Below are 17,789 nucleotides of genomic sequence, written 5' to 3'. Positions count from 1 at the left end.
TGACCCCCCCCCCCAAACTATGCAGGAACAAAGTTATCAGAGACATTTGACCACGAGTGGCCACTGTAAGGGAAGATGTTGTTGCTAGGGAGGAGGGAGAAGGAGCCCAGTTTGGAGCAACACCATTAAGGTGGTACCTCAGGTTACAGACGCTTCAAATTACAGACGCTTCAGGTTACAGACTCCCCTAACCCAGAAATAGTACCTCGGGTTAAGAACTTCGCTTCAGGATGAGAACAGAAATCACGTGGTTGCAGCAGGAGGCCCCATTAGCTAAAGTGCTACCTCAGGTTAAGTATGGTTTCAGGCTAAGAATGGACCTCCGGAACGAATTACAGTGGTACCTCGGGTTACATATGCTTCAGGTTACATACGCTTCAGGTTACAGACTCCGCTAACCCAGAAATAGTGCTTCAGGTTAAGAACTTTGCATCAGGATGAGGAAAGAAATCGTGCTCCGGCGGCGCGGCAGCAGCAGGAGGCCCCATTAGCTAAAATGGTGCTTCAGGTTAAGAACAGTTTCAGGTTAAGAACGGACCTCCGGAACAAATTAAGTACTTAACTTGAGGTACCACTGTATTAAGGATTGTTGTGTTCTTTTGTCTCTCACTATTAGGATTGAATGAACTCATTAGAAAGGACTCTGCCTTGTTTTCTCTGCTATTGCTGCAACCAGGGGAGGAATGGCTTTGCCGAAGCCTTGACAGAGCCTTGACGGCGCCCCATAGCTCAGTTGGTGCCGATAATGCCAAGGTTTCAGGTTCCATCCCCTTATGGGACAGCTGCCTATTCCTGCACGGCAAGGGGTTGAACCAGATGATCCTTTGGGTCCCTTCCAACTCTGCAATTCCACAATTCTATGATTTGCCCCAATGGGCCAACCTCCACTTAGGCCGCTGCCTGCTGCCCCTTGCCAACGTGACGTGAGAACGTGAAGCCGCCTGCTCCAGTCTCTGGAAGAACCATGGTTTTACATCCAGCGCCAACTCAGCGGCTGGAGCAAACAGCTCCCATTAACCCAGGTGGATCCTTCCATCAGGCTGAATTATTGATGGTGACCATTAGACTGGTGCAGAGGAGGGGAGAAGACAGCAGGTTTGCGGGAGGGAGGTGGCTGGGCCAAATGGGCACTGTCTCCGCGGCGGCCTGGAGCGAGAGGGGAAGCATTCAGAAAGCAGATGGATGCCAAGAGGAGACAGCTACATATTAATAAATCCAACCGCTGCCAGCAATGGGACATTGACGAGTTGCAACGTGCGCAGAGTAGTGGTGAACTTCAACACTATTTTGTGATTTTTATTTCATTTTATTGGTAATAATAATAATAATAATAATAATAATAATAATAATAATAATTTGTTATTTATACCCCGCCCATCTGGCTGGGTTTCCCCAGCCACTCTGGGCGGCTTCCAACAAAACACTAAAATACAATAACCTATTAAACATTAAAAGCTTCCCTAAACAGGGCTGCCTTCAGATGTCTTCTAAAAGTCAGGTAGTTGTTTTTCTCTTTGACATCTGGTGGGATGGTGTTCCACAGGGTGGGCGCCACTACCGAGAAGGCCCTCTGGCTGGTTCCCTGTAGCCTCACTTCTTGCAGCGAGGGAAACGCCAGAAGGCCCTCAGAGCTGGACCTTCTAACAAAGATTTTGCCTGACCATGAATTATTTCTTCTTCTTCTTCTTCTTCTTCTTCTTCTTCTTCTTCTTCTTCTTCTTCTTCTTCTTCTTCTTCTTCTTCTTCTTCTCCTCCTCCTCCTCCTCCTCCTCCTTCTCCTTCTCCTTCTCCTCCTCCTCCTCCTCCTCCTCCTCCTTCTTCTCCTTCTCCTTCTTCTCCTTCTGCTTCTACGCCTCCTCCTCCTCCTCCTCCTCCTCCTTCTTCTTCTCCTCCTCCTCCTCCTCCTCCTCCTCCTCCTCCTCCTCCATCGCAGTTCCCTTTGCTCCCTCTTTTACCATGTTGATCTGACACAGGGAAAACCCCAGAATTATTTCTTCACTGAAGTTTACCCTTGCCTTTTTATTTGTCTTCTTCTTTTAAGGGAAGGGGACTCTGCAGCACTGGGACCCGAGCCAAAGGCTCTGATCTTGCAACCCAACAACGGAAACAGACCGGCGGAGCAGCGCAGATGCGCAAGGGTGTCACAAGGTCAGGCTTCTGCACGGTAACATAAAACAGGAGCGCATGTGTTTATGCCCACAAACCACCCACAGGCAGCTTAGCGGAGCTAAACACATATGCACAGTGTGGTAGTTTTCAACGAGGTAGACAAACCATAAATCTGCCTGCTGGTAAGCCTTCTTCCCTCCCATCTCCCCAAACGGAGATCCCAGATGAGAGAGGAAATGTCTGCACTCTGCAACGTCCTGGAATATGAGGTTGGGGGTGGATAGGAAGGAATGTGTCCCACAGAATGCAAACCAGAGAGGCCCAGCAATGCCTCTGAAGCTGTGCATGTGGGTGACTCCATGCAGTCATTTCACCACCACCCCAAGGCAAGAGGCTTCTGCAAACCCACTCCAGGAAACCCCCTCCTGCAGGAGTATGTTTCTAAGTGTCCATTTTATTTGCTGGATTAGGGCATAAGGAGGCAACTGTAGCTACCTGAAGGATCATCTCCACCCTCATTGTTCAGCCCAGGCACTGAAATACAGCTCTGAGGGCCTTCTGGTGGTTCCCTCACTACCAGAAACGAGGTTACAGGGAACCAGGCGGAGGGCCTTCTCGGTAGTGGCACCCTCTCTGTGGAACTCCCTCCCATCAGATGTCAAGGAGATAAAGAACTACACAACTTTCAGAAGACATCTGAAGGCAGCCCTGTATCGGGAAGTTTGTAATGTTTGACGTTTTCTTGTGTTTTTATATGAACTAGAAGTTCGCTTATAAATAATATGCCAATCGGAAGCTGCAGAAGTCATGTCGGACGTTCGGGTTCCAAAGAACATTTGCAAACCGGAACACTCACTTCCCGGTTTGCGGCGTTCAGGAGCCAAAACATTCGACTCACAAGGCGTTCAGGATCCAAGGTACAACTGTATATTTTTCAGGATGCAAGCAATATGTTATTAACGATATTCCCTACCCCCATGCCCCTTGTAATGGATGGTGTAGAAGCAAGTAATGATAACCGAAGTAATTACATTATTAAATCTGGTTCAGAGAGAAAAGGGAGCCAAATAGCATTGTTTTTGGGGAAGCTGAAGTGCAGCAGAACAGAAACGGCGCTGTGTGTGGCAGAGTGGAAAATAATGTCTTTTTACATCCCTATCTGTACCCGAATCCTGCAGTTGCACATTTTTTACGCTCCAGACTTTCTTGTCTTTTGTTCTATACTGGTTCTGCTGACACCCTGTTCTGTGTTGTATAAAACTATTGACTTGAAGGAGGTCTTGCAGGAGACCGTCCAACTCCTGGCAGGAAAGCTAAAGCTAAAGAATACCCAAGAGGTGGTTGTATGGCCTCAGCTGGAAGGTCTGCAGCAAAGAGGTTTCCGCCACCCCGCAAATAATTGATTCTAAGTTTGAACTGCTCTTACCATTAAGGCATTTCTCCTTATGTTCCGCCTAAACCCATCCTCTTGTAATTTGAACCCTATTAGATCTACTACCTGTCACGTCCCCTTAGCTGTGATGGCGAAGGTGACATGTTTAATCAGAGAAAAATAATTGCCAACATTTACTAAAGATTGGAAAATAGGGGTGTCCTACCATACCCTCCAGGGACGTGAGTGGTGCTGTGGGTTAAACCACAGAGCCTAGGGCTTGCCAATCAGAAGGACGGCGGTTCGAATCCCTGCGACAGAGTGAGCTCCTGTTGCTCGGTCCCTGCTCCTGCCAACCTAGCAGTTGGAAAGCACATCAAAGTGCAAGTAGATAAATAGGTACCTCTCTGGCAGGAAGGTAAACGGTGTTTCTGTGCACTGCTCTGGTTTGCCAGAAGCGGCTTGGTCATGCTGGCCACATGACCCAGAAGCTGTAAACCAGCTCCCTCAGCCAGTAAAGTGAGATGATCGCTGCAACCCCAGAGTTGTCTGCAACTGGACCTAATGTTCAGGGGTCCCTTTACCTTTACCATACCCTCCAAAATTTCTCTGAGGAAATAGGGACGTTGTAAGGAAAAGCGGGACATTCCAGGGTCAAATCAGAAACCAGGACGGCTTCTGTAAACCCGGGACTGTCCCTGGAAAATAGGGACATTTGGAGGGTCTGCCATGCCTGTGGTACTGAATCGGGAGGTGTGAATGAACACACTTCTCTCCCTTTCCTAGTGGTAGTTGCAACACAGGAAAACAGGCCTAAGCACTCCCAAATAAATCTCAGATGCCACTGAGGGCCTAGTTTGGTGCTCGGAGGACTGACCCATCTGGAAGAAGGCTTTTTTTGTCTCTCACAGCTGTGTGCTTATTCTTCTTTATTGATTTGCCCTATCCACAGTGTCCGCTTTCAGCCGAAATCCCCCAGGGGACCTGCTGCCCTCCTGGCTTTGCATCCAATTCTGCCAGCACATGCCTGCAAATCATGTACGTATAGATAGATAGATAGATAGATAGATAGATAGATAGATAGATAGATGATAGATAGATAGATAGATAGATAGATAGATAGATAGATAGATGATAGATAGAGATAGATATAGATAGATAGATAGATAGATAGATAGATAGATAGATAGATAGATAGATATAGATGATAGATAGATAGATAGATAGATAGATAGATAGATAGATAGATAGATAGATGATAGATAGATGATAGATAGATAGATAGATAGATGATAGATAGATAGATAGATGATAGATATAGATAGATAGATAGATGATAGATAGATGATAGATAGATGATAGATAGATAGATAGATAGATAGATAGATAGATAGATAGATAGATGATAGATAGATGATAGATAGATGATAGATAGATAGATAGATAGATAGATAGATAGATAGATAGATAGATGATAGATAGATGATAGATAGATAGATAGATAGATAGATAGATAGATAGATAGATAGATAGATAGATGATAGATAGATGATAGATAGATAGATGATAGATAGATAGAGATAATGAATCTGGTAGAATGCAAGATGCAGGTGAACCAATCAGTCCTGGGCCAAGACTCCTCACAAGGCCCAGAGCCTTGAGAGCACCTTGGGCAGTAATGAAAGTTTGCAGGCTTGCTTCCTTTTTCTGAAAAGCAGCACAGTAGCTTGCCTTCCTTCCTTCCTTCCTTCCTTCCTTCCTTCCTTCCTTCCTTCCTTCCTTCCTTCCTTCCTTCCTTCCTTCTTGCCCTGCCAAATGCCAATGCAGCAAGTCTTCCAAGGTCAGATTATCAGCCTGGTATTTGATACCCAGCCTCTCTGCTGCCGTTCTCTGCTGAGGTTAAGTAGCAGCCATTGATTTTGCATGGGAATGTTATTTTTAGTTTATTTTTAACCAGTGCTGTGTGGAGCAGAACCAGACCTTTGTGTCGCTCCCCTGCCAGGGGCACTTGGTGCTTTCGAGGGCTTAGGAGCTCCCGTCTCTCTTGTCCGGAGACACCCTGGAATCACAGACCCTCCAAGTGTCCCCCTATTTTCCAGGGACAGTCCCAGATTTACAGAAGCCATCCCAGTTTCTGATTTGATCCCGGAATGTCCCACTTTTCCTTAGGGCGTCCCTTTTTTATCGGAGAAATGTCAGAGGGTTTGGAATTATGTGACCCCCGAGCCAACAAGATATAACCTATATAGGCAGCACTATATAGGGAAAGTGATATTTAATATTTAATGTTTTATTGTGTTTTTATATATGTTGGAAGCCACCCAGAGTGGCTGGGGCAGCCCAGTCAGATGGGCAGCGTATTATTATTATTATTATTATTATTATTATTATTATTATTATTATTAGCACGTCCCTATTTTCATTGGAGAAACGTTGGAGGGTATGCAATCTGCATGCAGTGTTTAAAGAGAAGCTACTGCCATTCATTCTGTGAAATGCCATCTGAGCTGTTAATGTAGAAATTTTTGCATCTTAAAGCTGCCGCTTGCTGCCGAGTCCCCTTTACTCTCAACCTTAAAAAAGGAAATCTGAGCAAGTGGTACAGCAGTTCAGGGCTCTAATCAAAGATATTGTTCCTTCCACAAAAGGCTGTCGACTGGCGAACAGCTGTAGCTCAATAGCAGAGCATTTGATTTGCATGCAAACGAGCCCATGTCCAATTCCCAACATCTCCGCCACTGAGGCGTACCTAGGGGTTGGTGAAACCAGCCCCCAGCGGGGCACAGGCCTAGAGAAAGGGGACGCCCCCCTTCAAAAACACACCTATCAAACTATGGAGTGTATGACATATAAAGTGGTACCTTGGGTTACAGACGCTTCAGGTTACAGACTCCGCTTACCCAGAAATAGTACCTTGGGTTAAGGACTTTGCTTCAGGATGAGAACAGAAATCATGTGGCAGCGGCACGGCAGCAGCAGGAGGCCCCATTAGCTAAAGTGGTACCTCAGGTTGAGAACAGTTTCAGGTTAAGAACAGACCTCCAGAAGAAATTAAGTTCTTAATCGGAGGTACCACTGTGTATGAGAAGCTTCCCGTTAGTGGCATAGCGTGCGTTGGCAGTGCCCGGGACAAGGATTGTGCCCCCAGACATCCTTGTGGGCATTGCACAGGAGGCAACAGGCAGACTTCGCTGTGCCCCATGGCAGCCGCTCCTCACGGAGATCACCTGCAGGCTGCCATGTTTGCCCTCTCAGCTCAGCAAGCTCCCTGAGTGCTCCTTGGTGGGCTTGGCAGCAGGCCTAGGAGGAGGGCGGCAGAGAGCAGGCCGAGACTCCAACTGCAGTCCATCTCCGGCCACCTCTCCTTGGCTGCGCAATGTGGGTGGGCACCAGCTGGTCCTGGCCAAGCGGGTGGTTCTCCTCTCTGTGCTCCTGCCAAGCAAGGCATACCTCACCCAAGGTCAAACACCAGGAGATAGGCCCCGGGGAAGGACCGGCGCAGGCCAGGAGAATTCCCGGTTTGGCCGGGCGGGAGACCCACCCAGTGGCGTAGCGTGGGTTGTCAGCACCCGGGGCAAGGCAAGTATAGTAATTTGTGCCCCCTAGCCCGTGGATTTGCGCCCCCTAACCCATGGATTTGCGCCCCATAACCCATGGATTTGCGCCGCCTAACCCTAACCTCCAGATGTTGCACCCGGTGCGGCCGGCCCCCCCTGCACCCCCACGCTACGCCACTGGTCCCACCCAGGACCAGGCATCCCTTCACCGGCCACTAGAAGAAGGAAGCACTGCTGCAGCTCTGAAGGCCCAGCCCAGGTTCGGCTTGCCTCCCCACAGCTCAGGAAGGTGACAGCCATGTGGCCTTGCTGAGGGAACCTGTTGTGAGGGCACTGGGTTGTGAGGGCATTTTCTGTGCCCGGGGTTACAGCCCTCCTCTCCCCCGCATGCTGCACCACAGCACAAAGGAGTGTGGTAAAGTGGTCCTTTTTTTAAGGTAAAGGGACCCCGATCGTTAGGTCCAGTTGCGGACAACTCCAGGGTTGCGGCGCTCATCTTGCTTTACTGGCCAAGGGAGCCGGTGGACAGCTTCCAGGTCATGTGGCCAGCATGACAAAGCCACTTCTGGTGAACCCAGAGCACCAGATGGAAACGCCGTTTACCTTTCCGCGGGAGCGGTACTTATTTATCTACTTGCACTTTGAGGTGCTTTCAAACTGCTAGGTTGGCAGGAGCAGGGACCGAGCAACGGGAGCTCACCCCATTGCGGGGATTCGAACCACCAACCTTCTGATCGGCAAGCCCTAGGCTCTGTGGTTTAACCCACAGCGACACCTGCGTCCCTTTTTTTTTAAGGTGGGGGGATGCTAATACAGCTCCTTGCCAAGGGTGCATGGGAGCCAAGTTACTCCTCTGCTCTTCCGGGTAAATCTGGGAAAGCCTGGGAAGTTACTGTCGGTCAGTGTGGACTATACTCAGCTGGGTGGACAACCAGGAAGTGTCCAAGTAGAGCCTGCTGGATCCAGCCAATGGCCCTTCTAGTCCAACATCCTGTTCTCACAGTGGCCAACCAGATGCCTGTGGGAAACCTGTGAGCAGGATAAGTGCAGAACAGCACATGTCTGACTTGATCTCAGGTGATAAATTCTGTGGAATACTTAAGTTGGGGTGCTTTGAGAGTTTGAATGTTCTTCAAATATGTGAACATAGATCCACTCCAGATGATTTGGGTGTGTGTGTGAATATCAGTGCACCTGAGCCATCTCAATATATTTATTTTTAATAAGCAAAATTTGCTTGGAACAGGTAGCGCTCCCATGTACTGAATTTCATCGTTTACTGTTTAAAGCAGAGGACTGTTATTAACCATTTTATTATTTGTCGGTCAGTATGCTTTTTATTGCCTGCCAACCTAGCAGTTCGAAAGCACCTCCGGGTGCAAGTAGATAAATAGGGACCGCTTACCAGCGGGAAGGTAAACGGCGTTTCCGTGTGCAGCTCTGGCTCGCCAGAGCAGCTTCGCCACGCTGGCCACGTGACCCGGAAGTGTCTTCGGACAGCGCTGGCCCCTGGCCTCTTGAGTGAGATGGGCGCACAACCCCAGAGTCTGGCAAGACTGGCCCGTACGGGCAGGGGTACCTTTACCTTTACCTTTATGCTTTTTATTATGTTTTTATTATTGATGTTCTGTCATGTGTTTTTAATGTTGTACACAGCCCTGGGATCTTTGGATAAAGGGTGGTATATAAATTGAATAAAGAAAGAAAATAATAATTTGTGGAATTTCCTGTGTCTGACTCTTGATCGCCCTTTTGGGGCGGTGATTTTAAGCAACGAGGTCATGCACACTTTCCAGGGATGGGCAAAGGATGCTTGTGTGTTACTTACTGTCCAGGCACGGTTCACAGACGGTTTGGTTTATCCCGCAGGGCTGGGCAACGCCTTCCCCGACGTTACAGGCTTTGCAGCATTCTCCACTGGCGGTGTACTTCTCGGTGGGGCAGGTCTCCTTGGCCCACGCAGAGCCCTGTGGTGAGAGGCAAGCAGAAGATGTGTGTTACTTGTTTACCAACAAGTATAGAATTCAGCAAGCTTTTATTGCCTTCGGATTTGTCAGCGATACTTAAGGGTTTAGCTTTGTAAGTATCTAGACATTAAAAAAAAAAAAAAGCATGTGAACATTTTCAAGCCTTAAATACTTCATAGAATCTTAGAGTTGGAAGCGAAGCCAAGGATCAGCTAGTCCAACTCCCTACTTGATGCCTAACAAAATTATTTTAGCTGGACTTGCAAGGGCTGGTCCACAAAGTCAAAAGGACTGAAACTGAATAGGCCAAGGTAAGACTAGCAAGTCTACAGACCAGGCAGCCCTGTCTACTCTGAAGTAAGTGCTATTGAATTCAATTGGTAAGTGGAGGAGGGGGGGAGACGGCAGCCTAAGAGAAAGATTTATGCACCATCTCCCAAGCAATTTGTCTCGTCATAAAGCCAGACGATGCGGCTAATAGATTTACTGACTGCAGACCTGCTTCCCCACAATTCTTCCGGAGAAGCGCATAACGTCAGAAGGGACATTATCTTCCCAGGAATCCAGAGGCCCAATAATTGAAAATGTATACTTTAAAGTGCTTTATAATCTGGTGCTGGGAGGATTTAGATGCATCTTCTGCCTCTCGGGAGTAGCAGTTAGCTTACGAATAAATATTACCCTTTTCCAAGCAAGGCAGTAATACGTCCAAGGAGCCGTGTGGTTAGGCAGGCAACCTCTAGGGTGGAGCAGAGGTAAAGTCTGCAGCAGAGCTGAGTTAATTCTTTCGGGAGAAGAGCAGGTGCTTTAAAGCTTAGTTATATATTGGCTTGCTGCCTTTTTCGGAGCAAAGCGGCTTATCAGGCCAGGGTCTCGCTCTTAGAACTCCATAACCTCCAACATGCCATTGATCAAAATCGGGGCGCTCGTTTTTCCGGTCCCAAACTCTTGTGGGGGGCAGCTGATTGGCGTAAAAGTTTGAGATTTTTAAAAAACCTCTAGCTTCTTTGGGTTCAGTAAAGGTAAAGGTAAAGGGACCCCTGACCATTAGGTCCAGTCGTGGCCGACTCTGGGGTTGCGGTGCTCATCTCGCTTTATTGGCTGAGGGAGCCGGCGTACAGCTTCCGGGTCATGTGGCCAGCATGACTAAGTCACTTCTGGCAAACCAGAGCAGCGCACGGAAACGCCGTTTACCTTCCCGCCGGAGCGGTACCTATTTATCTACTTGCACTTTGACGTACTTTCGAACTGCTGGGTTGGCAGGAGCAGGGACTGAGCAACGGGAGCTCACCCCATGGCGGGGATTCGAACCGCTGACCTTCTGATTGGCAAGCCCTAGGTTCTGTGGTTTAACCCACAGCGCCACCCATGTCCCTCTTTGGTTCAGTACTCGGGTGCAAACCAGCTGACTCGTGCCAGAGCGCTGGACCAAAAAAGCAGGACATCCCAGGATCCAGTCAGAAATCAGGATGGGTGTTTTGGGCTCGGGGAGGAGGGGAGGACGGGACTAAGAGTTACTTAAGTATTTTTCTGGAAGCTTGCCAAGAGGAATCTCATGGCACACCAAAGTCCCTCTGCAAGCTAACAATTTGGGGAATGGCTGCAGTAAGTACTGTATCCAGCTAGGCAGGTGGGAAACAGAAATTTCAGGTGGGATGGAATTAGCTAATAATTGGCCTTGTGTTGAAACTGAATGTTCACCCAGGCTTCCTTTTTCCCTGGGCTTTGTAGGCACAGATCTGCACTTTAAAGCTCTGTGTCTGAGAGGTTGTTGTTGTTGCTGTTGTTTTTGTTGTTGTTGTTGTTCCAGCTCTTTCCCTGGGAAAAGCTGCGCTCTATCACTAAAACAGTGTGAATGGCAATCTGCGGGAAATCTGACTGCCATTTGCTCCAATTCAGTGGCAGAATGTGGGTTTTCCTGGGGAAAGTACTGGGCTCCTTTTACAAAACCACTCAGGTACAGAGCTTTAAAGAAGAAGAAGAAGAAGAAGAAGAAGAAGAAGAAGAAGAAGAAGAAGAAGAAGAAGAAGAAGAAGAAGAAGAATAGTAGTAGTAGTAGTAGTAGTTTGGATTTGATATCCCGCCTTTCACTCCCCTTTAGGAGTCTCAAAGCGGCTAACATTCTCCTTTCCCTTCCTCCCCCACAACAAACACTCTGTGAGGTGAGTGGGGCTGAGAGACTTCAGAGAAGTGTGACTAGCCCAAGGTCACCCAGCAGCTGCATGTGGAGGAGCGGAGACTCGAACCCGGTTCCCCAGATTACAAGACTACCGCTCTTAATCACTACACCACACTGGCTCTCAAAAACCTGGAAATGTGCACAAAAGGAAGTCTGGACGAGCCCTGACAGCCAATGGATTTCTCAAGCTACAGCATTCCTTGCTACCTGTATGCCCCACTATACACATTGAGCTGATTCAGTAGTAGTCCTGAAAAACGAGCAGCCAGCATGATAAACATGGAGTAGAAGTAATGGCAGACCTGTTCCCTTTTTGGTCAATAAAAGCAGGGACACTAGGCTGCAGTCCCTGCCCAGGCTCAGCTCCTCTGTTGGAGCTCTCCAGTGCTTCCTTTCTAAGTTTATGCCTGCTTGGAAGTCATATCCTTTGACCCTGGCGTTCTGCTCCTAACCTCAGGTGTGTTGATACAGAAAGGTGTTTTATCCTGAGTCTGACAGTATAGTCTAATGCAGCCATCCCCAAGTCAGTGGCCTCTAAATATTTGGCCTACAACAGCCATCAGCCCCAGACAGCACAGCTAATGGTCAGGGGAGCTGGGAGTTGTAGTCCAGGAACATCAAGGGTAGGCTAGTCTACTCTGTCAAAAGCTTTCTCAATGTTTCAGGCGGGGGTTTCTTCCAGCACCGTTACTTAAGGAAGAACCCTTCTAACAGGAAGTACTGGGGATTGAACCATAGAACTTCTGAGTGCAAAGTGTGTGCTCTACCACTGACCCATGACTTCTCTTCAAAACATACAGCCTACAAAACACAGATGGATGGTCAACTTGACCATGCTTGATCAACTAAGGACCAGCGAGGTAAGGGGTCATTTTGTGTCCAGGGTGGTCCTGAACCAGGAACATCAGGCACCAAGGTGTGTGGGGTGGGGAGACCGGACCAGGCTGCTGTTGCTCAGCAATGAGGGAGTGAACACTCTGCACATGCTCAGCACCAACTCTGTTCTCTGTCCTTTATTTGTTTTGATACTTTTTTGTTAATTCTGTCTTGACTTCTATGAAATGATTCTGTTTGCCAGCTTGGATCTCTTTATGAGAAAAAGCCAATGAGATCAAGGGTGGGGAGGCTACTGTCCTCCAGATCCTGTTGGACTACAGCTAGGGACTGGAGAGGAATTCAGTTCAGTCCACATTAAAAGGCAAACCGACCTGGTTTGCACCCTCCAAACCAATGGGCAAACCAAGACACATCCATCTTTCAAAACGCGCACTTTCCCGAATTTTGCAATCCAACCGAGTAATAGCCACAAAATTGCAATTATTGAGGGGAAGTGGGCGTCAAAAGGCATATAAGTGAAAATAACATACGTTGTTATTGTTTTAAGGAAAGACAGCTGTGCAAACATGTGTCTATCAGGCAAAATTGCACACAAGCTTGTATTTTATCAGAAATTTGCCTTAAAATGCTAAAGAATTTTCACAAGGACTTAAGTGGGGAGGGTCACAAACTGACATGGAAATGTGGGGAGCTGGATTTATGACTGGAAAACATGAGAAACTGCAAGAAACCAGAACTGGTGGATTCACCCATCCCTAAGCACAACACCCATCATCCCTGACCTTTGGCCACAATGGCTGGGGCTGATGGGATCTGGAGTACAACAACAACAACTGGATGGCACCAGTTTCTCTCTCTCTCAGATCAGGTGGAGAGAGAGAGAGAGAGATATCTCCACCTGTCAAATAATAAAAAAAATTAAAGGATTGCCTCAATGCTTTCCAGAGCTGGACTCTCACATTGAAAATAGGTTCCAGTGCTCCCCGCTGGCAGAAATTAAGTCCTGGAAGTGCAACAGGCTGTGTAAATAAAGGAAGGTCTTCTTAAGCAAGGAAGGTAAAAAGTGAGTAAGCATTGCCTCTTCAGTCTCTCTCTCTCTCACACACACACACACAAAATCCACTTCTCAACAGCGTGTAAAAAAAATGTAACATCCATTTCTCCACCAGCTTTCTTTTGGGAGCAGGATTGCATCCTGCCCCACACTTCAGCTTTGGGTTTTCCCTAAGAGTCCAGGACCTCCCTTCCCCACAGATTATCACACTCGGGGGAGGACACATGTTCTGCATTAGGCCCATCTAAATGTGCTTGCTATTAACACGACTCCTGTTGACAAAGCCGTAGGTATTAACCCCATAAAGCATTCTGACAGGTGGAACAAAACAAGGAGAGAGAGGGGAGAGACACCTTCGCCAAGCTTTTAATTGCTTTCTAAGTCGTGCTCATGTTTGGGCCAGTGGGGTTTCCTCCTCCTCCTTTGCAAAGAAATACAATGAACTGTGAAGAGAAACCTTTCATTCTACACTTCGATGTGGTTATATGGAGGGGGGTGTTTAGGCCAACAGGGCTGGCCCAAAATATTTTGCCGCCTGAGGCAGAAAAGCAGGTGGTGCCCCTGCCATCCTGCTACCTCTATATCATGGTATAAAGTGTATCCGAGGCCAGTCAAGATATTGTGCCAGCTGAGGCAGAAAACCCCCACAAAGGAGCTTTCCCCACCCGGGCAGTAAAAAATACAATAATCTAAGTGTGAGCTCACACAGAGGAGCCCCAACCTGAATCTGCTTCCTCAAAGAGAAACCTGGTTAATTTAAAGTGCTATTGACTTCCAATAAAGTAATCATGTTTAAGAGTAGGATCTTTTCACTACCTAACTTGTTAGTTAGTTAGTTAGTTAATTTCCTGAATTGTAAAATTCAATTGTAAAACAACAACAACCCTCAACACACTTTACAAAATGAATAAAACAATTAAATGATTGGGGGTTTTAAATAAAAAAAAGACAAGAAATTTTTTTAAAGAATGGGAAATGTTTCTAATGTATATACAAAATTATTTCAAACAGGTCAAAACATTAGCAGGATTCTAAACACACTTGTAATGTAACAGAAAGTACAGATAACTTAGGAAGATATAAAAGTGGAGAAGTATTTATATGCATGGATGGGAGGGAGGGAGGGAGGGAGGGAGGGAGAGTCAAGAGATTCAGAGCAATCTCAATATGTGGATTTTGTATGATCTTTTGATGTATGTTTGTTTTCTTATTTCTTTTCTTTCTTTTTGAAAATCAAATAATAATTTTAATAATATATAAATAATATATTAATTAATATTAATAATTATATTAATAATATATAATTAATAATGATGATTTTAATAATGAGGTTATAGAAATAATATATAATTAATAATGATGATTTTAATAATAACAATTTAAAAAATCAGCCTTAAAACAACGATTTAAAAATATTAATAACTATAAACTAAAAACCCAATTAAAACACACGTCAAGCCCCTACATGTCGGGTTGACCTAAACAAAAATGTTTTCAGCAGGCGCCAAAAAGGGTATAGAGAAGGGACTTGCCTGGTGTCAAGTGGCAGGGAGTTCCCAAGTGCAGATGCCGCCACACTAAAATATTGATTTCTTACTCACGCAGGGTGAGTATTAGGTGGCAGCTGTAACAGTGCCAGTTCCATAGATTAAAGTGGTCGAGGGGACATTTTTGAGGCAAGGCGATCTTGCAGGTTAAATGGTCCCAAGCTGCTACGGGCCTTAGATGCTAATGGCCACACCTGGTTGTTTTCAGTGCCAGAACTCCATGTTGAAAGCTGTGAAATGCTAGTGAATGTCAACGGGCTTCTCAGCTCATCTCTAAGAACCCACAGCCAGGGCCAACACATGAATGGGGGAAGAGGGAGCAGTCAGTGGGTTTTAGCTTGGTCCTTGGTCATTTCAGAAATGAAGGTTGCAATGATAAACACACTTTGCTGGATGGGAGTAGATCTCACAAACTCAGTGGGACTTGCTTCTGAGTAAGCATGTGGTAACTCTATGGGAGGTGTGGGTGGGAATTGCTATTTTGTTGGTTTTGTTTTAATTATTGATTTGTGCTTTTACCTGTTTTTTTTTTATCTTGTGAACCACCCTGAGATCTTGTGATGAAGGGGCGGTATAAGAATCTAACATATAAATAAAAATAAAGTAAGCTGTATACGTAACTCACCGTCTTATGTACGCGCAGGTTTGTATCTAGCAAAGTTATACTCAGAGGAGACCCAATGAAATTAATGGACCTAAGTTATTCACCTCCATTATCTGCAATGGGTTTACTCTGATAAGGGCTAAGATTTAGCTGCAACCCACACCCTCCCTGTTCGGAATTTACATTTAAATGTCAAAACCCAAATCCGCTCCTGTGACTGCACTGCCAGCTATCTGTTGGAGTACATAATAATAATAATTTATTATTTGTACCCCGCCCATCTGGCTGGGTTTCCCCAGCCACTCTGGGCGGCTTCCACAAAGACCAAAAATACACAAAGATGTCACACATTAAAAACTTCCCTGAACAGGGCTGCCTTAAGATGTCTTCTGAATGTCAGGTAGTTGTTTCTCTCTTTGACATCTGATGGGAGGGCGTTCCACAGGGCGGGCGCCATTACCGAGAAGGCCCTCTGCCTGGTTCCCTGTAGCTTTGCTTTTCACAATGAGGGAACCACCAGAAGGCCCTTGGCGCTGAACCTCAGCATCCGGGCAGAATGATGAGGGTGGAGACGCTCCTTCAGGTATGCTGGGCCGAGGCCGTTTAAGGCTTTAAAGGTCAGCACCAACACTTTGAATTGTGCTCGGAAACGTACTGGGAGACAATGTAGGTCTTTCAAGACTGGTGTGATGTGGTCTCGGTGGCCGCCCCCAGTCACCAGTCTAGTTGCCGCATTCTGGATTCGTTGTAGTTTCCGGGTCACCTTCAAAGGTAGCCCCACATAGAGCGCATTGCAGTAGTCCAAGCAGGAGATAACTAGAGCATGCACCACTCTGGCAAGACAGTCCTCAGGCAGATAGGGTCTCAGCCTGCGTACCACATAGGCAAATTTCCCCTATGAATGTTGCAGGTTAACTTCTAAATATTTTACTTTCCACCTGACGATCGATGCAGGCCCAGGTGCCTTTCAGCCTTTCTGAGATTATCTATGTGGACAGAGAGGTAGATGAAAGGAAGAGAGGAAGGAACATTTGTAGAAGGAACTGGGATCTGCACCTCCTTTGAACGGAAAATAAAAGGGAGTTGGGGAATGGAAAGGCTTGGCTGCAGTTTAAACCAAAAATGTCTACACAAACACTCCTGTATAAGCACTTTAGTAATCCACAGCAGAGTGCATTCCTCCCCCAGAGTTTTAATGTGCACGGCAATAATACTTGGCATGTATATATACTTAACAGAGTGCTAAAAGCACTTTGCAGACATTACCTGATGTAATGTGCTTTCAGTGCTCGCTTACATAATTTTCTGCAGTGGTACGACAACCCTGTAGTGCGGGCCAGCCTGATCACACACCCATATCGCAGATGGGGAGCTGAAACTGAGAGAGAATTGATGAAGGCTACTGGGTGGATCTTTGACAGAGCTGAGACTCAAGTAGCAGACCACCCGATCCTTGGGACACCCAGGGGAGGAATGGATAACCAGGGTTAGGCTGGGGTGTGAGGGGCAAATGCCTCCCTTTCCGACCCCTGAGACCGGGGTAGGCAACCTAAGGCCTGGGAGCCGGAGCCGGTCCAATCGCCTTCTCAATCTGGCCTGCGGACGGTCCGGGAATCAGCGTGTTTTTAAATATAAAGCTTTTAGTGCCGAAATTTCCTTCTACTCACGGGTTCTTTGTTTCAGTCCGAATTTCAGGAAAAAAGATAGCGCTCTCCGGTCATGGCTCGCGGCTCCGCTCCGCCAAGGCAGCGATCGACTCTCAGCACCACACCACTCTCCGGTCCACTCCGAAGCCTTTAAAAAGGCTCTTCGCGGGTCAGGGAGGGCGCTAAAGGTGCCCACCGAGTCACCATGTCCGCAGGCTTCCGCGCCTGCGGTTTCTAAGGGTCCCCGTGTCGCCGGCACGGCAAGACCCGTCCTTAGCGGAGCCGATTCCCTCCGGAGCTCGGAGGGAATCCGCCATTACCCGTTCGCGCTATCCCGGAAGTCCCTATTTATTTTTTTTCCTCCAAAATATAGTCCAGCCCACCACATGGTCTGAGGGACAGTGGACCAGCCCATGGCTGAAAAAGGTTGCTGACCCCTGTCTGAGACTCTTGCCATTGCACCCCTCTCTTCATCCCTGTTCCACATCTGCTTTTGCCTGGCAGGAAGTGCAATAAGATGGAAGACAGAGTCATGTGTGTGTGTTCGCGCATGTATACACCTCTGACTCAACTGTTGCCTACTGTACGGGGCTCCGAATCACATCTGCCACCCCGCCCACCTTTTGCCTCTGGCCCCGCCCACACCTGGGCACAGGAGGTCTTTGTGAGGTTGCTCAGTATGGAGTGTGGTCCTTGGGTTTCCATCCACTTGCCACAGCATGCAGAAGTGCAGCCCAAACTCCCTCTTAACATGACTTACTGTCAAACCTCAGTTGTTGAAGATAATCCATTCTGGAAGCCCGCTCGGCTTCCGAAACGTTCAACAACCAAGGCACGGCTTCCGATTGGTTGCAAGAGCTTCCTGCACTCAAGTGGAAGCCACGTCAGATGTTCGGCTTCTGAAAACATTTGAAAAT

At 47.2% G+C, this 17,789-nt stretch overlaps 1 protein-coding gene across 1 annotated transcript in view; it reads right to left on the bottom strand.

Annotated features, from left to right (window-relative positions):
- NGFR (nerve growth factor receptor) overlaps positions 1 to 17,789 on the bottom strand; it is a 62,780-nt gene that overhangs the window by 31,075 nt on the left and 13,916 nt on the right. Inside the window, exon 2 of the mRNA XM_081884544.1 lies at positions 8,867 to 9,005. Coding sequence (XP_081740670.1) covers positions 8,867 to 9,005 — 139 coding nt within the window. The remainder of the gene's footprint in view (positions 1 to 8,866; positions 9,006 to 17,789) is intronic.

This window comes from Podarcis melisellensis (assembly GCF_964234715.1).
Source record: "Podarcis melisellensis genome assembly, chromosome: 13".
NCBI lineage: Eukaryota > Metazoa > Chordata > Lepidosauria > Squamata > Lacertidae > Podarcis > Podarcis melisellensis.
This window is presented reverse-complemented; position numbering and strand designations above follow the sequence as displayed.